Below are 24579 nucleotides of genomic sequence, written 5' to 3'. Positions count from 1 at the left end.
GTGTCCTTATCCCAGAGCATTATCTTGAATTGATCTCAGGAGGCCATTGATCCTCCCGAGGACAAAGCCTGAGAAGACTTCTGAACTCCTGAAGCCAAGCTAAGAGCTCTCGCACATGGTGAGACCTGACCATCTTTCAGAGACAAAGGCATCCTACAGAGAAGTGTCCCTAAATACCTTTGCCTTTAGTTTTACCTTACCAGTTTGTAAGTTGAGTCTTATACTTAGCAAAAGCTCACAGATGACTGGAATCTAACACTGAGCTTTAACCAAAGTAACAAATCTCCGGCAGTGCTGCATTTCAGGTACTTTGTTTTGTTCTGACTCACAGTTTCCATTCCACTGGCAGTTAAGTTTCTGGTTGGTTTTCATGGTTCTTCTTCCTCATTCTTTGATAATATAACAGGTACTTTCCATCACTGAGATGTTTAATAAATGATTTCAAGCACTGCTTATCAAGACCTCTTGTTCCTGCAAGATTAAGGTTCAATTCCACCTCAAGAACTGGCTAACATTTTGAAATTCTTTGAGATAGGTATATCTAGGCTTACCTTTCCCTTCACTGAACTTTTGTTGTTTATAAGGAGTCTTTGCCTTACACAGACCTGGGAGACCATAAGCATGACCACGTAAGGCGAAACTCTGTAAAGCAATTTAATAATGAGCATGAGAAATTACTATTGCTCCATGATCCCTAAATTTTTTGTTAAAACATTAAAAACTCTCTTACTGTACACCTAAAACTAATATAATAGCGTACGCCAAATGTAGCTAAAAAAACTTTTTTAAACTCTCAGTAATGACTGTATTAGGAAATGAAACAATTCTATAACTAATATTTAGTACATGGTAAATTAAAACATTACAAACATTGAAAATGAAAGCATTTCATCAAGAGTGCCTTAAACAGTGCTTGTCATGTAACTTTGAGTACAGAGCAAGCATCATCTTTATGCTTGGTGAATTGTCATACTTCTTCTAAGTTCAAATCAGCTTCCAGTATTTTACCCTTTGCATTTTCAGTGTCATGAATGATCTCTAAGAGTTCCTTTCATGTGAAGGTTTTTGTTTTGTGGGTTTTTTTGTTTGTTTGTTTTTGCCAGAGTCACTTCATTTTTTTAAGAAAATTGATTTTGGAGAGAGAGGACGGAAGAGGGAGAGAGAGAAAAAGAGAAACATTGATTGGCTGCCTCCCACACGCACCTGACTAGGTATCTTGAGCACAACCTGGATATGTGCTCTGACCAAGAATCAACCAGTGACCTGTCAGTGCATGGGATGATACTCACCTAACTGAGCCACATCGCCCAGCACCAGAGTCACATTTTATGGGATATCTTTATTCTTTGTGTCACAACCTCCTCTGTGTCCTAATTTATGCCAATAAGTTCACATTTCTAAGTTTCCCTGGCTGCATATTTAGTCTCTTGAATAGCAGTAGTGTTGACATTCCCACAGTCAGCTCTTTCTTCTGTGATGTCATATATGTTCTATTCGAATTTCACTTTCAGCATTATCACTTTTCATTTCTTTGCTCTTTCATCTTTATTGGCCAGTTTCCTCTTTTGATTATCCATTGTAAAATGTCACAGGGGTTTATCCCTGGGAAGCAGGAGGTAGCACAGCATATGCTTTGTTGTCTGTGCGTGAGGGGAATAGCAGATGTGCAGTGACCATTCCCAATAGTCTTTGAAAGAAGTGACAGGATTGGTCACTAATCATGATGCACATTTGTTATTTAGATAGTGATTTGTGGACAATTGAACAGATGGCAGTGAAGTTTACACTTTATGCGATGACTCAATGAATATATTGTGGTACTGAAATTTGAACTGTCATTTTAGGGAACTTGTATTATTTAACTAAATAAATCATGGTATCTCAAGTTCATGAATATAAGAATTGTGCAAAGCCAGGACTGCTGTAATTTATTTCAAACTTGTACAATCTAGGCATCTTTCGTTTCATTTCCTAAGTTTGTAGTTCTTGCACAAAATTATTTCACAAGGATTTTGGATTACTATTCAGAGGTATTTGGGTAGCTGTCCCTGAAGAAATCATTGTTGGGAGTTCAAGCGAAACATTCCCTGTCACAACAGCCTTGAGATCCTGTTAAGTTCTTGAGTTCACTCTTGAGGACTAGCTTACTATTGAAAGTAATTGGGCCATGAAAACACATTTTAAAGAAGTAGTGGAACAGGGAATGTCTTTGTAGATTAGAAAATTTATTTTGAAGAAATGAGGACATATACTAATGTGCCCTGGGAAATTTCTATCCAAGAAGGTAAAATATCATCCTCATAAATACTATGGCAAAGAATCATTCTGTGAACTAGTTGATGCCCCTATTAATAGAATTATGTTATTAAGTTAACTCTGAATTCTATTAAATAATATTGAACTCCCAGTGCTTTTTCTTGGTCCCATCCACATAATTATCACATTCTGCTGTTAAATAATGTTTCATGCACTGATTTTATTGTAGGAGGAGCTGAGCAAAACTATAGCTCAGCAATATACTCTTTTATAGGTATTAGTTGCTATTCCTTTGACCCTTTCCAAACTCAAACACCCTACCTTGCTGCATATACTCTGAAGTTATGGTATCATCATAAGACCAGGGAAGGTTTGGAACCAAGAAAAGGAAGTTAGTGTGTTGGACAGCCTCCTCTTTAACCTTTTATATTCAAGGTGCTTGCTGCAACAAAGCCTGGTCTCTTTTGTTTCTGGGTCTTGTAGACTGAGAATATAATTTCTAGTTATGATTTATTTTGACAAAATTGTGTCATCAAAGCAAGTTGGACAGTGTATGGCATTTATTATGAAATTGTTATACTTGCCTTCTGTTTTTTTGTGTATGTTTGTATGAATGTTCTAAGTACTTTTAAAACAGTGTTTTATGAAACACTATTTTATGAAAATTAGGAGTTTTATGAAAATTAAGATCATAGTTATCATTTCATCTTCAAATTGACCTGCTAATTGCACTAGATTTCATCAACCACAACCTGCACTCTATCTTTTATGTACTTTATATCAGTGACAAGGAAATGAGAATTATTACTGGAGTATCTGTTTCTAACATTAGTTGTTTCTTCAGGTGACTAGAGGGACATGCCATTTCTTCAATCATATGAATTTGAAAGATTACATAAAGGGACTCTTAGGGTAGAGCAGCTGTATACCTTTTATTTAACTGTGGAAGATCTGGGAGTAACACTTTCGGTTACTCACTCCTCCCCTGCCCCAAACACACACACACTCACTCTCACATTAGAACTAAGGGTCTTGAGGCTGCACTTGGAATAGTGATCATCACATAGTAGGTGTTAAATCAATTCTTGAATAATGTCATCTACTTGTACCTTGATTTGGTTGAGATGGACTAATGAAAGGTCATGGGACATTGTAACTACACAGTAAATATTTGTAGAATAAATGAAGGAAGCAACCTAGCTCATTCTGAGATGTAGCTGGCTATATTTAGTTATTTTATAAATAGCATAAGAGGGAACACTTTAGAATTCTTATTTTTTTCCACAAAAATCTAATTTTGTCTCCCAATGATTTTGGTTTTCCTGTGTCAGGTAGCACTAAGGTTATAAGTCTTTTTTAAAAAATGTAAACACAGACAACATGTGGAGCAACAGAAACCTTTTCCATTGCTGGTGGGAATGCAATACGATAAAACCACTCTGGAGGACAGTTTGGCAATTTCTTAAAATTATCTTTTACATGATGTTCCAGCAATTGTGCTCATTGGTATTTACCCTAAAGGAGTTGAAAACTTACGTCCGCATAGAAACCTGCACATGGTTAGTTAAGCAGCTTATACATGATGCACAACCTAGAAGAAGCCGAGATGATTTTCAGTAGGTGAGTGGCAACATGCACTGTGATTACATCCAGATAAAAAGAAATGAGCTATTACATGCATATTACTAAGTGAAAGAAGCCAATCTGTAGTCTCCAACTACAAGACATTCTGGAAAAGGCAAAACTGTGGAAACATTGAAAAAATCAGTCATTCCTAGAAGTGGGTACAGGCAGAGATGAATAGGCAGAGCCAGAGGACATTTACTGTAGTGAAAATACTCTGTATGATACTAAAATGATATCAATTTGCATTTGTGCAAGCCCACAGAATGTACAACCTCAAGGCAACCTATGGACTTTGGGTAATTATGATGTGTCAATGGAGGTTCACGTTGATAAAAATTGCATCATTCTGGTGGGTGATATTGATAATGGGGGAGATGTGCATGTGTGGGGTAGGGAGTTTAGGGGGGTATCCTATACCTCCCTCTAAATTTTGTTGTAAATCGAAGACAGTGCTTGAAAAGTATTTAAAAGCATAAATACTGTTATTTCTCATTTTATTTTGTGTATTGATTTCAGTGATTTTTGTTGAGGGGAATCTTTTAAAGCATACACATTTTTAAAATTATATAGATTGCTTTGCCAAAAAGCCTGAAAATCATACAGGGAAGTTTGATAAGAGCCCACTAAGGACACATTCAATTAGCTTTATCTTAATGCTAAGTATTTGTGGAGTTACTTGTATTTAATTTCTTTGTTTGCATTTAAAATTTTTTATAGATTTGATAAATAAAAATAAATCTACCTATTAAAGAACAAATAAAGATCACCAAAAAAGGATTCTTGTGATTACTGAGTTCTATAACATCTATATCAGATTACAAACTCTTTGGCTACACTGAAAAAATTGACAACTCGACTACGAAATACCTTCTTTCCACTTTCTGTGGGATGTGCTAAAATGTGACCACTGTGGCAAAGAAAATGAGTCAAAAGAAACTCTTTTTAAAAGTTTCCATGAACAAAACATGGAGATAGATCCCTTTCATTGCCTGTGATTACTTAAGTAGACTTCACTAACATATTTGTTAGAAATAATTGCTTAGCCATAACCAGTTTGGCTCAGTGAATAGAGCATCAGCCCACAGACTGAAGGGTATTGGTTTCTATGCTGTTCAAGGGCACATACCTTGGTTACAGGCTCTATCCCTGGCCGTGGTGAGGTACATGCGGGAGGCAGCCAATCCATGTGTCTCATTCCCTGTTTCTCTCTCTGTGTCTGTTACCCTCCCTTCCACATGCTCTAAAAATCAATGGGGAAATATCCTTAGGTGAGGATTAACAACAACAACAACAAAAAGTAGTTGCTTAATTTAAGGGAGGGTTGGAGGTAATAAATAGTAGTTGAACCAATCAACAGAAAATAAAGCTACCTCCAATATTTATATGCAAAGGCTTTGAAAACGTTGTTCTATAGTAAAATACTGTCAATCATATTTTATGGTGTTTTATTTTTGTTGTTACTGTGGGTAAGCCTGAAGAGGTTGAACTTTATATGAGAATCAAACTCTTATTAAGTCAGCCTTTTTGCATGAACTTCTGTACTCTAAAGGTGAATTCTTGCTGCTTGATTTTAGTATTTCTTTTATGAATTCAGTTAAGCCTGGAAGAGTGTCTTTTGAATGTTTGATTAATCGTGAAGTGTATTTGAAACAGCTTCTGTTTCATAACCCTTTTGTAGAACTTTCAATCTTTATTTAGATAACAATATGCATTGAATTAAATGGAAAACTTGACATATGTCTAGAGGAAATTTGTTTTTCTATCTGTATCTGTGCCTTTTATAAGCTGTGCACTGAATTTCATACTCACCGGTGCTTGCTTCTAGAAAATAGGGAATCTGAGAATCTATGCCCTATATGAAGGCAGGGCCATGCTGAGTCAAGACTTAGGTAACTGAGGGGTAAGTTCCAAGCCTGGATGGATCAAATGAAAGCTTTGGGAACTTGCCATATTGTTTTTCACTCTTTGCTGATTAATGTGGATTTCAGTTACTCAGCTTCAGGTATCATGATTGATTACCTTCCCCCCCCATCCCCCCACCCCTGCCCAGTTAATGAGAATAAGGTTGAGGTTTACAATCTAAGGTATGAGTAGGTAGTGATTTTTAAGTCTTCTGTTATACCTGAAATACGTTAACCAAAGCTTATCATATAACCCTATGTTATAATACCTTAAAAATAGATTTTAGCATGGTCATTTAGGGGTTCTTGTTGTTCTTTCTGTATTTAATCTGTTTTTCATTTTAGTGGAAGTAAATTTAATGCTAAATATTACATTTTTAAAAATTACCCCCTCAGGACATTGATTAATGGCCTAGATGAAACAGCAGAATTTCAGTCATGCACTGTTTCTCTCTGCTACTCAGTCTGCTTTTAGATTACTTTGAACAATTTTTATGGTACAAAGTTAATTTTACAATTAACCAAAACAAAACCCCTAAGGTGAAGATATAGTAAAAGAAATAATATTTTTAGGCTTATCCATTACATTATTCTTTCCTACCAGGTGCTTGACAATAGAGCTAATGAGTTCTGTTGAATATTTGTAGTTTATTTTTATGAAATTACTGGTGTCTGGGTGCATGGATTCATTCACATTGAAAGGAAATTAATTAGTCCCTTCGGTGCAAGGCCTAATGCAGGCAGTCCCAGGTGGTGGGTGGCGGGGTGGGACTGGGCAAGATGTGTCGGACATGCCCTGGAGCCGACCTTCCACAGTCCCTCCCCGCTGGTCACACCTGGGCCAGCGCTGCGGCTTGAAGGGCATCTGCGGAGTGAGCAGGGTCCCTCCGGCAGGTGAGGTCCCTCGGCCTGGCCTATGGGGATTGGGCCAAACCGGTTCCCTGACATCCCCCAAGGTGTCCTGGAGTGTGAGAGGAATCGTGAGGAATCAGTCTCCCTCCTCTCTGGTTCTGGGGTATCACCTGAGAACCGCCGCTGCCAAGTGACCACAGCTCGGCAGCTCCTACGTTGAGCATCTGCCCCCTGGTGGTCAGTGCACATCATAGCTACTGGATGGTGGGACGGTCACTTAGCCTTTTATCCTATACTAGTGGCCCGGTGCACGAAATTTGTGCATGTGGGGGGGGGGCGGACTAGGGGCGTCTCCCAGCCTGGCCTGTGCCCTGTTACAGTGCGGGAGCCCCGCAGTCCATCGCCCCAAACAGTTAGGCCCCACCCACCAATCCGGGGCTCCTCGATGGATTGCCCTAAAGAGGTAGGCTGGAGCAGACCCCTCGCCAGGCCCATGGTGGAGGGGCCTCTCCACGCGCCTACAGACCCCTGGCCGGGGCTGCAGGGGAGAGGCCTCTCCTCCATGGCCCTGCCCCCATCCCTGACGCTGCAGGTTCCTGCTCACCCATGCCTGATGCGCATGCAGCCTGCTGATCGGTCATTACTGTGATGGTTTCCTGACCAATTTGCATATTACTGTATTATTAGTATAAACTAGAGGCCCAGTGTGCGATATCATGTGAGACCCAGACCCACCATGCTGGCGGGATCCAGACTGACTCCCGCTGTGCCGGGTGGGACGTGGTACCAGATTGACTCCTGCCACGCTGCGAGACCCAGAGTCAAGTACCCGCCCACCTGCACACGCCTCGCTGCACACACAGCCTCCTGGTGACCAGTCTTTGGTCATCACAGCATGACAGCATCACGGCCAAGGGTTTTTATAATAGAGGCCCAGTGCACAAAATTCGTGCACGGGGGGGGGGTGGTCCCTCAGCCCGGCCTGCACCCTTTCCAATCCAGGATCCCTCAGGGGATGTCCGACTGCCGGTTTAGGCACTGTGGGATGCATTCCAGGACCACTGGCTCCTAACTGCTCGCCTGCCTGCCTGATCACCCCTAATCACCCATCTGCCTGTCTGATTGCCCATAACCACTCACCTGCCTGCCTGATTGCCCCTAACTGCCTCTGTCAGCATAATCATCCCCTAACTTCCCCCTGCCAGCCTGGTCACCCCCTACCTGTCTGGAAGGAAGTCAGACTTCCAGAAAATGTCTGGTCGACCTGGTTTAATTAGCATATTACCCTTTTATTAGTATAGATAATAAAAGCCTAATATGCGAATCAACAGAAAGGTGGAACAACCAGTCGCTATGATGCACACTGACCACCAGGGAGCAGATGCTCAACATAGGAGCTGCCCCCAGCCCTCAGGCCCAGACTGGCGGCAGTGGGAGGCAGGGCCAGTGAGTGGGCAACACCAGGCCAACAAAGGTGGGTGCCAGTGGGGACCCTCCAATCGCCTGACAGGTCACCCTGCAGATCAGCCCTGATCGCCAGCTAGGCCTAGGGACCCTACCCATGCATGAATTTCATGCACCAGACCTCTAGTGTATATAGATTTTACTTGAATAATTTAAGCATTCCCTTCCTTTCTGATATCAAGAGGATATGATTTGTCCAATTTTATTCTACTTTTTCAAAACAAAACATCTAGATTTCCAGATGCTTTAAAAATTTTATATAAGGTGGAACAAAGTTCTCTTTTTCTCAGCATTACCAATTATTTCCCATCAGCATTATCCATATCAGTTGTAAGCCTGAGGCAGTTTTACTCCTTGGGACATTTCCCAATGTCTAGAGACATTGATTGATACAACTGGGGCTGTTCCTGGCATGCAGTTTGGAGGGAGGCAGGGATACTACTAAACCTTCTAAATGTACAGATCAGCCCCCTTCCGCCACAAAGACTTATTTGGCCCTAATGGTAATAATGCCCCAATTGAGAAAGCATGGTGTATATGACTTCATCTTTAAAGTATAGGGGAATAAAAGTATCTCCCATAAATTCAGCATCCATATTTATACTGCTATGACACTGTTTAGTCATTGACTGACTTATGAAAAAGATTTGAGATAGCTTGACATGATATAATAGAGTTATTCCTCAAAGGCTATTTGATTATAGGAAGTTATCAGTTTGTTTCTGCACTTTTTAAGTTACAGAAATGACTTCACTTCTTGAGACTGAGTTCATGGAATTTTTTTGTGTTTTCTTTTTCTTTCAAGCACTTAAATATAATGCCAGTGTTACGAAGGAGAGAACCATTCTTTTATTTGTGGCTGGACTAGTGCTCACTACATTTGTCATTGTTGGAGCCATTCTCTTCGTCCCAGGTAAGATGTGCAGTTACTATAAGGGAAATAAGGGCTGATAAGGTTGAGAACATTGTTGGGGGTGGAGCTGCTGAAACCAATTAGCACAAACTGGGTGTTATAAAACAATAGCAATTCTCTCAGTTCTGAAAACCTTATGTCTGAAATAAAGATGTTTTCATGACTATACTCCCTCCCAAGACTCTTGGAGAGAATCCATTCCTTGCCTCTTCTATTTTCTGGTGTTTGCTAGCAATCATTGCAATTCCTTGGCTTCTGGCAGCATAACTCCAGTTTCCACTGTGTTAAAACTCCTTCTGCTTCTCTCTTCCAAAGACACTTACTGAATTTAGGCCCTACCTCGTTAATCTAGGATAAGTTCCTTCTTTCAAGATCCTAAATTTTTTTCATATATTTTGCTGTATAATGTAATGCTCACCCTAATTCACAGATTCCAGGAATTAGGAGGTAGGCAGATGTTTGGGGCCACCATTCAGTCCACTGCAAAGGCAAACTTCATCAGGCAAGACATGAAAGTGGGAATGAACACGGGAAACAAATCAATCTGAAACTGCATTTGCCTTTTGGGGGATGGGAATGGGATTCGGAAATAAGGGTATGCAGCACATGGAAAGAACAGCAGGGATAGGCTGGGACTCAAAGTGTAGATAGTAGAAAACCTTTGTATTATTAACAGAATAAAATATGGGTGTAATGTTTAGGAACAGAAATTTGGCATCTCTCTTTGCAGCTGGAGTTAGTGAGTGTGTGGTGAGGAAAGGATGAATTAAGAAGACAGCTACAAAGAATAGCTATTTTGACTTTGGAACAGATTGAATATAGCAAATGAAGGGATTGGTAAGAGGCTCCAAGGTAGTTAAGAAGGAGGAAAGCCAATTGAATGTTTCCACATGTTGAGATTTAGATGTTGACATTTAGATGTGTTCAATTTGGTCTTAAAAAAAAGTCACTTACTTTGTGAGGTTTGGGGGTAAGAGTTTATTTTTAAAGGTTTTGCAATTTATAAGAGTAGTATTGAGATGAATACATTTAATAAATTGAGTACTTTAACTTTCAATAGAGTAGGAAGTAAGTAGGAAAATATTTTAAACATTAGTTTTATTTATCAACAGGTGAATATTCAACGAAGAGGGCCAGTGGACTTGGTTTAATTGTAGTTCCTACAGTGATATTAATATTACTTCAGTACTCTGTGTTTATGATAGGTAAGTATTTGTTGTTTTAGCATGATTGTGCCCTTTTTCATTTAAAAGGCATTTTTGATTAAAATATTTTTGTATGGTTTTATATAATACAATAAGAGTTAGGTTCTTATAATACAACTAGAGACCTGGTGCACGAAATTCGTGCGGGGGGGGGGTGTGTGGCCCTCAGCCCAGCCTGCACCTTCTCCAATCTGGGACCCCTTGAAGGATGTCTGACTGCCCGTTTAGGCCTGGTGGGATTGGGCCTAAACAGGCAGTCGGACATCCCTCTCACAATCTAGGACTGCTGGCTCCCAACCACTCGCCTGCCTGCCTGCTTGCCTGATTGCTCTTAAACACTCCCCTGCCAGCCTGATCGATGACTAACTGCTCCCCTGCTGGCCTGATCGCCCCCAACTGCCCTCCCCTGCAGGCCTGGTCACCCCTACCTGTCCTCCCCTGCTGGCCTGGTCGTCCCCAGCTACCTTCCCCTGCAGGCCTGGTCCCTCCCAAGTGCCCTCCCCTGCTGGCCATCTTGTGTCCACATGGGGCGGCCATCTTGTGTGTTGGAGTGAGGGTCAATTTGCATATTACTCTTTTATTAGATAGGATAAAAACTATTCTTCATTAAATTTTCCCTATATGGATTAATTTGAATGTTGTATTAGGTTATCAAGGTATTTATTTTGTAAAAAAGTGATTTTCAGAATATATTTAATGCCAAATAGTGGATTTTTAAAATTATGCTACATAATTTCTTAATAATGATCTTCATATTCTTATTTCAGTTTTTGAAGTTATAAATAGATATTAACATTCTTGTTCTCTTCTTTTGCTAAAACTCTCTTTTAAAACTAGTTATACAAAATAGGGTTGTAAATCGTAAAGAGTTATTGTAAACCTTAACATTGTAGTTTTAAAAGATGATAGAGCTATCTAACCTATAATTGGTAACAATTTCCACTGCATTTTGGGAGTAAATCACTAAATATTTTTGTTATTATTAAAGAATCTATTTTTTTTTTATTTGCACATTTAGCTCTTGGTATAAGAGCCTATCTCTGGGTTGTTATATATTAAGATGGTATAATTTATTCTAAAAATCACATTTAGGGGTTATAATGTCTACAATGGCATGCTTGCACAGTGGTTCTCCACCAGAGTGATTTTGTGTGCACGTGGTGAGGCCCTGCTAATAGCCAATTCTATGGTAAAATACCCACGTGTGGTAAAAGCAGCATTGTTCTAAGATTTGGGGTAAAAACTGCCAATGCAGCTCAGCTCCCTGCAGAAATGAAAGGCTGCTGAGGGTGTGAATGTGGAGCTGACTGCTGGAGTGGAGAGAGATGGCTTAGGTCACTGGGAAAGCAGCCACCACCTGACACAAAGCTCCAGAGCCAGTCTTTGGTCCTAGGACACCGACCTTGACTGTACGAAATACAAGTGGAAGTGATTGCTTCTTAAACACTTGCAACATGCTTTTTCCTTGCAGCTCCAGCTATTGGGATGTCCTCCTTCAGCATCACCATATTGATCCTTCAGGTGCTGGGCTTTGTGCTCTCTGTGGTCGGACTAAGCCTCTGTGTCTCAGGTAAGATTCACAATCTTCTCTAAACAATTTCTCTTCTTACCAGTAATTGCTCTTAGAGCTCTTTTTTTCTTTCCTTTTCTTTGTCATTATTATTCTGTTTTAAATATATAGACTTTATTTTTTTAGAGAATTTTAGGTTCACAGAAAAACTGAGTGGAAAATAGAGTTCCCCTCTACTCCATTTACTCATAGCCTCCTCCACTATCAACATCTCCCACCAAGTAGTACATTTGTTACAGTCTGTTGAACCAACATTGACACAGCATTATCACCTAAAGTGTATAGTTTATATTAGGGTTTATCTTGGTGTTGTACATTCTATGATTTTTATAAATGTAATAGATGCCCGGTGCACAAATTTGTGCATGAGTGGGGTCCCTTTGGCCTGGTAGCGACCGGAGCCGATACGGGGAGCCAGCTGGCTGGGGGAAGGGACTGTAGGAGGTTGGCCCCAGCAGCAAGCTAATCAACAGCTGATTCCCCAAGGAATCGGGCTCCCTCCTCCTTCCTGTCTGGGTCCGAGGTGCAGGTGAACCAGATTCGGGGCTATCAGGGCCCCACCTGCAAGGTAAGGCATGCTGATTCCATGAGGAATTGGGCTCCCTCCTCCCTCCTGTCTGGGGTTGAGGTGCGGGTGAACCAGATCGTGGCTGTCAGGGCCCCAGCAGCAAGGTCTGGGTCAGTGCGCATCATTTCTGTTGTTTGGTTGAAAGGGTTGCTTAGGCTTTTATATATATAGATATGACATGGATCATAGTCATAAAATACCATATAGAAAAATTTACTTGCCCTAAAAATCCTCTGTGCTCTTCCCATTCATCCTCCCTATTCAGAAACCCCTGGCAACCACCAATCTTTTTACTGCCTCCACAGTTTTGCATTTTCCAAAATGGCTTAAGCTTGGAATCATATAATATCTAGCTTTCTCAAATTGGCTTCTTTCACTTAGTAGTGTGCATTTAAGTTTCCTCCATGACGTTGTTTAGCTTGATAATTCATTCCTTTTTATCACTGAATAATATTCCATTGTTTGAATGGATGATGGTTTGTTTATCCATTCACCTATTGGGGGTAAGGATATTGGTTTGTTTTAAAATCACAGAACTAGACACACAATATAGAAGTGCATGTTTTTGTGTTGACATGTCTTTTCAACTTCATTTGGGAAAATACTAAGGAGTGCAGTTGCTAGATTGCATGTTAAGAATATATTTAGTTTTGTAGTAAATTACCATTTTGTGTTCCCACCAGCAATGAATGCACATTTCTGTTGCTCTACATTCTTGCCAGCATTCAGTGTTGTGAGGTTTTTTCATTTTTCACTATCATTTTGTCCCCACTGAGATTAGTGCTTTCCTATTGGCTGTATATAGCTTATGGGCTGATTATTTAGTGCCCAAACTACCCTGCCTGTATTCGTGAATGAGCTTTTAAAATAAACATTGGGTGGAGGCTTAGGCTTCACAAACTATTTCCAATTAGTTTTGATGTGATAAGGTACATGCTATACCAACAAAACTTTTCTATTTTAATAATTTGGAGTCATTTCATTGACTGAGTTAATAATGCAGGTACATATGTAGATAATTTTTGTTTCTTGATAATGAGAAAAATAATTACTCTCCCTAAAACTTAATTTTATTACTGTTATTGTTGCTTTTAAGAACTTCAGTTATTTAATGTGAATTTCTAATATAAAAATTTTATTTGTTTTTGCAGAGTGCACCCCAATGCATGGTCCTCTTCTGATTTCAGGATTGGGTATTATAGCTTTAGCGGAATTACTTGGATTAGTTTATATGAAATTTGTGGGTAAGTCAACTTTCATTTTTATTAGTCTATGCCAAGAATTTCAAATATACTATGATTTGGAAAATGCTTTTGGTTGGTTTGTACAGCTTAGGATCAAAGAAATGTATTGGAAACTAATGAAAAAAGTGGAAATCATGAGATACTGAAAAGTTTAGATTATAGCCTAGTTTAAAAGAAAATATCTATGTTTTTGAATGCATAAACCTTTTAATGCTATGGAAAAGGAGAATTGGTTGAGGATTGATTTTAATAAATAGAAAGGCTTTTTAATTGGCCATTGTTTGTGTGATAGCGCTCTTTCACAGAGACCTACTTCTCACTTGCTCTTCTTGCAGACTGGACTGGTTATAAGCCTTGACTCCCAGAAGTGGACAGGAATTGAAATTCAAAATCTGTCGTTTTTGCTAATTAAGAGCAGTGTCCTCTGATAATTGACTTTGAAGTATTTTTAGTGAAAAGCATTACACTATAATAAAAACATTGTGTTTTAAAATCTAGGCTTTTGTCATTTTTAAAATCAATTGTTATTAAGTGTGGAATCAATTTATTGTATCTAAACTTTGTACTTAATCTGCCAATTTTTAGTTTACAGATTTTTGTATGTTATTTTTTAAAATATATTTTTATTGATTTCAGAGAGGAAGGGACAGGGAGAGAGAGACAGAGACATCAATGATGAGACAGAATCATTGATTGGCTAACTCCTGCACGCACCCCATTGCGGGTAAAACCAGCAACCCAGGCATGTGCTCTGACTCAGAATTGAACCATGACCTCCTAGTTCATAGGTTGAAGCTCAACCACTGAGCCACACCAGCTGGACTGTATAAGTTATTTTTAATACATAAATGATGAGAAAGGTGCTTTTAATAGTGAGTGCCGAAAGATGTTCTCTACAATCTGGTTTTTCTTAGTGTTCCTTAAAACACTCTAAATTTATGAAGTAAAGTAAACTCTTAAACATTTATCAGAATAATCAAGTTACAAACTAATGAAATAAAAAAATCAGTCTTTGTGCTTTACTTTAGGCATTACTTATGTGTTTATAAAAATTCATATAAACCTTGAATTATTCAATTCAAATAATTTTTAATTTAACAAATTCAAATACTCAAATAATTTTCCATATGACTTGCACAGTACTTTCAAAGAAATGTTATCTTTATTTTTGAACTTCAGCTTTTGCTGACTGGTCAGGAGTTTAATTCTGTTATATATTCTTTGTCTCTCTTTAATGTTTATTAAACAATTAAAACACAGTACTTAACTAAAATTTGCCTATCTTTAGTTTATGTGTTTATAAAATCAGAGTAGTTTTGTCACTGAAATTTTCTCAGTTCATGCCTCATAAATTCCTAAAACACAACTAAGACTTATAAAGCAGAATAACATATCATGAGCATCACATTATGAATGTTGATACATATTCTATTTTTGTTGAATCTTCCTTCTAATCACCATTGGTCTGGTTCTGGAAGATGACACTGCTGATTATGCTGCTCCCTGTGAATGCCTGAGAACAGTATGTGAGCTACAGTACCCATACAGCATTATGTAGTATTAGGTGTCACTCACTGATGGTCAGATCTTTGTTATTTTTTCACTTCATTATCTGGTTTGCCCTCCCTTTTGTTGCCATACCCCCCATGCCTTTCATGTATAACAAAGAAGGATGTGCAGTACAGTTGTCAACAGGTCTGGAGATGCTGACTCAAGTGGAAACAGGCATTGTCTAGCTGCCACCCCCTTGACCTCGCTCTCCCCACTTCTCCATTGCCAACATCCCTAAGAAACCATAACATTACAAACATACTATTCTCACATTAAAAGCAAAGGGAAATTATGAAAATTCACCAGGTTATTTTTTTCTTTCTTATACTTCAATATGCCATGTGTAAATTAAGACTTTAACCCATTTTATTGACATGGTGATAATATTCTAAATTAACTTTTCACATCAACCTGCCTGATGCCAGAGTTCAGAGGCACCCCTGCCTTCAGTTGAAGGGCAAGAAGAGCAAAGGTACAGGAACATTGCTCTGTAGACGCTGCTGTAGACTAGGAAAATGGATGTGTGTTTCTTATAGAGTCTGTGAAGCTGAGTAACATTAAGGTTTCAAATTTGAGCATTTGAATCAGAAAGTAAAAATTCTAAATGTTTCCAAAATAACTTTTACTCATTGCAGATGCTCTGTTTTGGAAAAGCCTAATGAATGTGTCTCAACTTAAATGCAATAAAATCCTCATATAGTTACAAAAAAGAAAAAAAAAAAACCCAAGCTATCTTTTTAAGATTAAGTTGATGTTCCTATGAGAAGTTTAACTTTGATCATTTGCATTATTTCCAAGTTTAAATTTGTACCCTTACCTGTTACTTTAAGGAGTAAGATTTTAACTTTCATTTTCTCTGGTCTTCTTCTTTAACTGTGTTGGATTCTTTTTCATAGAAGGATTTAAATTTTATAAAATGAAATTAGGCACTGGAAACAATGATAATATGAGAATGTATAGAAGATTAAAAGGAACTCGATCAAGTTAGGCTTGTTATTTATATAGGGTGTTTATATACTTGTTAATTTTTTAGAGCTATTACTAGTATAAGGACTATAATCATGTTTTGATACAAATCAACCTTGTAGCAGTCAGAAACCTTATTGACCACAACTCAGATATATTAGAATGACATGGAATAGAGAGAGAGATATAAAAATTTAAGTGATATTGTCTTGTCCAATGTGGAGGTAAGGTGAATTCTGGTATCAATAAAAAAAGTATTTCTGAAAATGCACAAACTAGAATTATATTTATGACATGTGGCAAGTGTTTCAGGGTGAAAAGAGTAAGTCAAAACATTGCAAGTGAGCTCATATGAAATACTTAAGGCTTTGTGGTTTTAAAACTATGTAGATGTGGCTGCCAATGCCTTAGGCCCATGGTGGCAGCAGATACATTACAGTCATTCTTCTGTTACATAGGTCAGATGCTTATTGGAGAGGATTAACTCAGGCAAAACTAACTTCTCTGCTGTTCGGTTTTATTATATTAGAGGGACCACAGCTGACCTGTGTCCCTTTGAATCACTGTTCTTTATAGATCCATTTTTTTTTTTTTCAGAATAGGCTCAGCAAATCTGATGTTCCTTGTGCCTGAGAATTGGAGCTCATAAACTATTCTTTATATGTGATTAGGATAGAACAGGAGTGACTTGGCAGTTCTTATTACTAATTCTGATGAATAAATTTCTGAGCTCAAAAATATAACTCTAAAATCTGACCCCCGACCCTTCACTTTAGCCATCAGTAATTTTCATAGCTGGTTAGTTCACTTTTCTTGGATGGAACATAGATAGAGGGCATGGCTTAGTTGAAGTGAGTTATATACATGTGACAGTCATGATGGTATCTAATAAAGTTCTGTAATTCTGCCTGGTTCATTTGGAAAACTGCTAAAAGTGAATCCACTAATATTGCCAAACCCATTTCTCTCCATAGTACTATAAAAATAGGTGTTCTTCTTGTTTGGTTGCAAGGACCAAACCACTTTCTGTGTACCTCCAGTCAGGGAGCTTTATTTAAAACGACAGTAACAGTGATGGGAATCTCATGAGAGCTGGTACGTAAGTGGGCCTCACAGAGAGTGGAACAGTAGGTAGTTCAGGAAGTGGAAGGATCCAGTATGTCTCCAAGGACTGAGTCATCAGGCTGCCCTCTCAGGAACAAGTCAGTTAGCCCTTCTGCCAGGTATGGTTACTTGGTTCCTCTCTCTGTGGTTCTTTCCCTGATAGCCAACTAGCTCATCCTCTCCGTTTACGTCCTTATTCTTCATCCTATTTATGTCTTCTCACTGATCTTTTCTTACCTAGAGTTGTAAGCTTTGAGCTTCTTGCTTACTTTCCTTGTCACCTTCCTTTTCCATCGCCAACTTTCTAGTCTTCATCTGATACTCTCCCTTCAGATGTCAGGGGGAGAAGAAACTTTACAGGCCAGTCAGCAGTCATTTTCCCTGTTCCAGAGCCTTATCAGCTCTGGCCCACCTAGAGAGTGGCTGCCCTTGAGTCGGGTCTCACTTACCCACATTTCCCATCAGCTTTGGGAGCTTCATAAAGTGGGTCTGGAGGAAAGGTAGTAAATAAATAGCATAGAAAGCTAGAGCAGTTCTGAGGCGTGGCTCAACCTACTAATAAGCAAACCCAGTGCTGTCATCCAATTCAGAGCAGTGTGGTTGACTACTGTAACTGTTAGCATCCTCCTCCTCCAGAGTCATTCATAGGATGTTGTTGGTTGAGGCCTTTGTATCTGCAGGACTCTGATTCTGTAATTAGGACTGGTTTTAGCTGCTCTGGGTACTCCTCGTTTGGATTTTGTAAGGAAGTTCTCTCTTCTTCTTTATGTATCCAGAGCAGTTCTTTTTCCTTTGTCACATTCTTCATGCCCTATATTTCTTCATCTTCATTCACCAATCCGTTCAGAAGCAGTGAAGGGTAAGCTAAGAAGGAACACATAGAGGAGGACTTGGCTGTAGCTAAAAGTAAAGTAATTCTTTAAACTCAAAGGGATCTGAATATTTTCTTTCATTTGTTACCGACTTGGATCTTTGAAAACTGGAAAGATGAAAGAAAAGAAAAGGACTAGGCTACAAGGAACAAGAGCAGTGAGCTAAGGGTGGGCAATGGGGCAAAGGCAGAGATTGGTCACTGTCACATTCTGCCCACTTAGTAGGGAGGATGTTGAGTCCACAGTGGGATGAGTGGATGACAAAGTTTTTCCACCACAAAGTGGGGGAGATATGGTATATGCAAGTGAGCAAACGGGTATGTTTATTATTTGATGCAGATGGATTATTTGCACCATTTTAATCTGTCAATTCATATAATTCAGAACGTTCTTTATTTTTTAAAATATATTTTTTTGATATTAGACATGAAGGAAGAAGGAGAGAGAAAAAACATCAATGATGAGAGAGAATCATCTATCAGCTGCCTCCTGCAAGCCCCCAACCGGGATTGAGCTTGAATCCCTGGCGTGCGTCCTTACCAGGAATGGAACCATGACTTCCTGATTTATGGGTCGATGCTCAACCACTGAGCCATACCAGCTAGGTGAAGATTCTGTATTTTTAAAATAGACTACCAAAACTGAAACTCGCCGAAACCGGTTTGGCTCAGTGGATAGAGCGTCGGCCTGCGGACTGAAAGGTCCCGGGTTCGATTCCGGTCAAGGGCATGTACCTGGGTTGCGGGCTCATCCCCACTGGGAGATGTGCAGGAGGCACCTGGTCGATGTTTCTCTCTCATCGATGTTTCTAACTCTCTATCTCTCTCCCTTCCTCTCTGTAAAAAATCAATAAAATATATTTAAAAACAAACAAACAAACAAACAAAAAACCTGAAACTCAATGGACTTTTTGCACCTCTAATTTTAGCCCTAAACATTTTATTTTAAAACTAAACAGTGGACTGGCTTAATTTCTTTATTTATTAATCATTTTCTTGTGTTTTAATTTCATCAGCTTCCAATCAGAGGGCTATACAGCCTCCTAGGGTAAGTTAAAATTTCTTAAATGAATTGAGTCTGATCACTTGATAGTTTCGACTGAGGATTGGTAACTGAGAAATTGAACTCTCTTGCTATCTGTTTAGTGTAACATCAAATTAAGAGAACAATGAAGTCATTTCATAACCTTTGCATGAATAGATCCAATTCTATTTTAAAACCTATGTTTGGTCATTTAGTAGCAATGGGATATAAATGATTTCTTATGATAAGGCAGACTTCTCATACCCATTACTGAACAGTTTATATGTAAGAATAATGGTCATTGTCTCTACTGAAGGAAAGCTGACTCCAATATATCACCTTACCTGTTATATTTATTTGATGTGCATATACAAAACAGTATTTCAGGCTTTAAATGAGGGATAAATTTATATTAAATTACATTATTTTACTTAAAGTAATAATCTATAAAATAAATTTAAATGTTGCTTTAAAGTACCTGTTCCAAATTATGATTCATGTCCCTAATTTTATAAGCATTTTTCTTCCTCCACACTGTATTGTCATTTTCACTATATCTTTGGATATCTTATTAAGCTTTCTGAGTAAATTCCAAGAAAAGGAGTAAATTTAGGAGATAAACTGAGAGAAATAAATGAGATGGGTTAAAAGAAAACCTTTATAAAGAGAGATTCATCATTTGCACAAAGTAGCTTATTTGCACAAAAGCTACATTTTGCAAATAACATTGGAAAGGACTATATTGTACTCATCTTCCCATAAAGGATTTAATGGTAGCTGTACCTGGAATGCCACAGGTGAGACTCCTGTGTGGCAGGAAGTGGGGATTGCATATGCTGCTAATTCTGATGAGCCTCAACAGACATGCCTGAAAGGCAAGGGGAGTAGGGGTGCTCTGCCATGGGTGTTTATTCTAAGACTGGTGCCACAGCTACACTGTCACAAACACACAGCAGCTTTTCTTGTGCCTCTGTCAGAGCTTATCCAGCCACTAAATCCTAACACATTTTCTCTGCATGACTTACAAATGATTGTTTTGCTCTTATCTCTTGTTTAACTGTATTATTTATTATGTTGCTATGTATTTTAGACTTCATAATTTTTTCAAAAAGTTAGGATTTCTTGAATAGACAGAGACTAGGTGGGGTGGGAAATTCTGCACAGAAAAAGAATGTTGAAAATAAGACACTTCTTAAACTATTAGTGCAGTGGTTCTCAACCTTCCTAATGCCACGACCCTTTAATACAGTTCCTCATGTTGTGGTGACCCCCCATTTCATTGTTACAAATAGAACATAATTAAAGCATAGTGATTAATCACAAAAACAATATGTAATTATATATGTGTTTTCCGATGGTCTTAGGCGACCCCTGTGAAAGGGTCATTTGACCCCCAAAGGGGTCGCGACCCACAGGTTGAGAACCGCTGTATTAGTGAGACTTGGCAAGCTTTGCTTTTTAATCTTTATTGCCTTCCTTTAGACCATAGGATTCACTGTCTACTACATAGTTTAAATGTTAATGTATATAAATTTCAATATGAAGGACATGAAATAGATTCTATTTTTTTATAAATGTGTTTTACATATTTTTCAGAAAGCTGTAGAGGAACCCCTTAATGGTATGTGATTATTACAAACTTGTATATTTTTCTTGATCTATTACCAGATCATAATTTTAACTGGCCCCCAAGCAGTTTTATCTTTACCTTGGGAAAAATCCAGTGTTTTGTTTTTTTTCTTCCTTGACCTCTCTTTTTTGATTATTAATCAAGAATTAAGAGTATTGCTTTGTAATGTTCTCACCTCTGAGAAAAATGCACTGCTCTGTATCTCCCAAGTAGTTGCATGCATTAGCAAGTGATATTGGGCGAGGGGACTACTGCTTTCTCATACTGGCCAAGATGAAGTCTGTAGCAGCACCCCCAGTATAGAAAAATCTCAATTATAATTTCTGATTTATAAATTTTAGGAAGATATAGTTTCTCACCGCGGAGTGAGACCAAAACACTTTCTTTTACTTTCTTTCTCCCTAAATCTAGATCTATATTCTCAACTGATTATTTTATTTTGGGGGGGCTGTGGGTATGATCCAGAGAAAGGCATTGTAATCAAATGCCTTAAAATTAATTTGTATTGACAGCTGTGGAATAGTTGGCATGATATTACTACCTAGTTGTTTATTTAGAAATGATTTTTAATTGTGGAACCTTTCTAATCGCTTGCTTGGCTTGTTACTAATTCTTAGCATTTAAAGAATCAAAAGGAATGATGAATGATGGTGAGTATAAAAAGCACATACAATTATAGATTGGTTAAAATACGGACATTGAAAAGAAATAAAATTGCTTCTTGGAAATACGGCGTTTTAAATAAAAGGGACACTGTCAAAGCATAAAGGTTTACATGTGTTCATTTACAAAACTTAAATCTACTCTGTTAAAATTGCACCACTAGTCATATAAAAGCTGTAGGGTGTCACTCATCAGATCTCCAGTCGTACTGCTCACAGCAAAAAGAAACTACTGCTTTTTAAAAAACACCTTTCAGATGCAGTGACAGTTATTGTAAATGGTTTTTATATGACACGTAGATAATCTGGCACAAATCTTTATAATCTTGACAGAGTTCCTTTTGTGCTTGTATTGGTGATTTTGTTGCATTTAACCCATGGGGGCTTAATATCTCTGCTTTTTCATAAAGAAACTTGGTTCTAACCTTTAGGGAGAGGATTTAAAAGAAGAGAGAGAGCACAGTGGGTGTGGCTCAGCAGTTGAGTATCCACCTAGGAACCAAGAGGTCACTGGTTCTACACATGCTCAAGTTGTAGGCTTGGTCCCCAGTACAGGAGGCAGCTGATCCATGATGTTTCTCTCTCATTGATGTTTCATCTCTCTATCCCTCTCCCTTTCTCTCTCTCTAGGGATCAACAAAAAAAAGGTTAAAAAACAAACGAATACCAACTCTTCCCTGCCCTCCCTTAAAAATCTCTCTCTTTCTCTCTCTCTCTCTCCCTATATATATATGTATATATATACATATATACATATATATATACATATATACACATATATATGGGAAATATATATATATATGCGTAAGCGACTGTTACCACCAGTCGACCAAACAACCGGTCGACCAGTCCCTATCACGTGCACTGACCACCAGGGGGCAGGCGCTTAATGCAGGAGCAGCCACCTGGTGGTCAGTGCACTCCACAGCCAACCTCCCAAGGCCAGCCAACCTCCTGAGTTCCCTCCCCACAGCCAGCTGGGTGGTCAGTGTGCTCCCACAGCCAACCAATCGTGGACCTTCTCCCTGGCCTGCCAGCCCAATCAGCCCCGATTGGGACTAGGCAAGGGGGCCCCAATCACCAGTCAGGCCAAGGGACACACCTATGTATAAATTTTTGCACCAGGCCTCTAGAAATAAATAAAAAGAGAGAAAAATTTTGGTCACTCCAGTTTTTTTCTTTTTTGGGGCGGGGGAGGTGGACTCCGGCTAACAATTTAAAATTTTTATTAAATATTTCAAACACATTTGTTAAAGAAGTCAGAGATATTGAATGCTATAAGTATTCATTTATTTCTGTTTGCACTTTAATGTGTTTTTACCTTGTCAAAAACTTCTTCATATGTTTAGTATTTGCTGTCATGTCTTGATCATTTGAAATAGCTCACTTTCCATTTTACTGTTTTAAAGTCTGTGACCTACCTGCTCACCTCTCTTGCAAAAGTGCAGCATTTATCTCAAGAGTCTATATTCTAGAATACAATTAATGTTTGCCTAAGAGTAAAATCACATAATAGTGTGTTGTGGATTAAGTTTAAAACAATGTTTAGGCTGTGTTTAACAAGGAGGCACAGAATGATCCCACTTTTGTAGCTGTGTGTCACAGCCTTTATTACAAAAATGCATGTTTTATTATACTAACTATGGCCACCCCCCCAAAAAATTGTAGTTAGTAGGAATAAACGAAATGGTATTAAACAAAGAACTTGTGCGTGGAATTGTGGCATGGTTTGCTTATGTTTTCATTCTGGTGTCCTATTTTTAAAAAAATTTTTGTTCTTTCCTTTTCTATTGTGGAGTAATTCTTCTTTAGTTGGTTAGAGTAATGAAACCCCTTTTGCCCATGGTCAGAAAGCCAGTATAAAACCTTGAGTACCATTTCCATTGTTAATTTCCTTTAAGATGTGACTTTTTTTGAACCACTGTATGGGGAGATATAGCAGTTTTTATTTGTTAATAGCACATAAAATCAATAATGACCTTTGAAATGTCCTTATTTTGCTAATATTTAGCTGTTCAGAATTTGTTGGTTAATTTTAAATGTCTGTCTGGTGGGATCGTTGAGCTGACAGCTAACAGCATGATGCTCACAGTGTGTCTGCCTCATCCATGAGTGAGGTTCAAAGTACCCTCCTAGGGAACGTTTCCTCTTTGATTTATACCGAATCACATGTTTCTTTCACTTGCATTAAATGAATGATACAGATGTAAAGTGAATGTGATGGAATAGTATTCTGTGAGCAGTGGCTTTTGCTTTACAGAATCAGCATCCCTTGGTTTGTCCTCAGCTAACCCTGCAAATGAAAGTGATCAGACTTGGTTGATCTTTACTCTCATTTGGCATTGCCCTTTCCCTTCCTGCCACAAAAATGACTAATGATCTGCCTGCCTTATATCTGTGACCTTTGTGAACTTAAGATTGAATACTTTATTTTCAGATATTGTATACTTGAAAAAATTCCATATTTTTAAGATAAATCAACTTGTTAATGCATAGAAAATAGACACATTAAATGTTCATTTCTCAATTTTTCAGAGTAACTGAATTGAAGTGATGGACTCTGACTTGCAGAGTAGTAAGATGTGAAAGGAATGCACTTATGTTTAAGGACCCTGACCTTGACTCACTCACTGTTCAAGAGAAGAAAACAAGAAAAGTGACTCTCGTCTATAAGAGAAAGTAAATCATTGACTTTTAAATGGTTATTGCAGTTAAGTTTTTATTCAAAGCATTTGTGATTTAGCTAATAAAAGAATTATAATCTGTGTTGTGTGCCCAATTGCAATCCAGTTTTTTATTGTTAATTTTCTTCGATTAGGGGCAAAAGTAAAGTGGGCAACTTCCAAGAATGATGCCTTTCAGATCCTAGGACCTCTTGACTTTCGGTCACCAATGTAAATTGGTTCAACGTGAGAATTACCTGGCACTAACCTGGTGGTTACCCAGAGATGTCACTGAAAAATGGTGGCTTCCATCGAACCTCAGGAAACTGAGGTTCACAGCCACTTTGGCAGTTATGGTGTTAGCTGGATATGGGTCTGCCACTTCTAGGTCAAGGGCATAGCAAATTACGTACAGACAGGAATTTAGTTGGAAACATTTGTGTGTTACTTTTGAGTGATGCGATACTCTTGGAGATCATGGTGTTCATTCTTAGGGGTTGCCATTCACA

At 38.5% G+C, this 24579-nt stretch overlaps 1 protein-coding gene across 1 annotated transcript in view; it reads left to right on the top strand.

The window, feature by feature from the left end:
- LOC102763041 (leukocyte surface antigen CD47) overlaps positions 1–24174 on the top strand; it is a 29621-nt gene extending 5447 nt beyond the window's left edge. Inside the window, exons 2-9 of the mRNA XM_015559058.1 lie at positions 8905–9012; positions 10125–10217; positions 11689–11787; positions 13507–13599; positions 19108–19139; positions 20712–20736; positions 21363–21395; positions 23943–24174. Of these exons, the coding sequence (XP_015414544.1) occupies positions 8905–9012; positions 10125–10217; positions 11689–11787; positions 13507–13599; positions 19108–19139; positions 20712–20736; positions 21363–21395; positions 23943–23947 (488 nt within the window). The 3' untranslated portion in view covers positions 23948–24174. The remainder of the gene's footprint in view (positions 1–8904; positions 9013–10124; positions 10218–11688; positions 11788–13506; positions 13600–19107; positions 19140–20711; positions 20737–21362; positions 21396–23942) is intronic.
- The last annotated feature ends 405 nt before the right edge of the window (positions 24175–24579 follow it).

The sequence above is a fragment of the Myotis davidii genome, unplaced genomic scaffold (assembly GCF_000327345.1).
Source record: "Myotis davidii unplaced genomic scaffold, ASM32734v1 scaffold2450, whole genome shotgun sequence".
Lineage (NCBI taxonomy): Eukaryota > Metazoa > Chordata > Mammalia > Chiroptera > Vespertilionidae > Myotis > Myotis davidii.
Note: the sequence above shows the minus strand (reverse complement) of the source record. Positions and strands in the feature narration are given on the sequence as shown.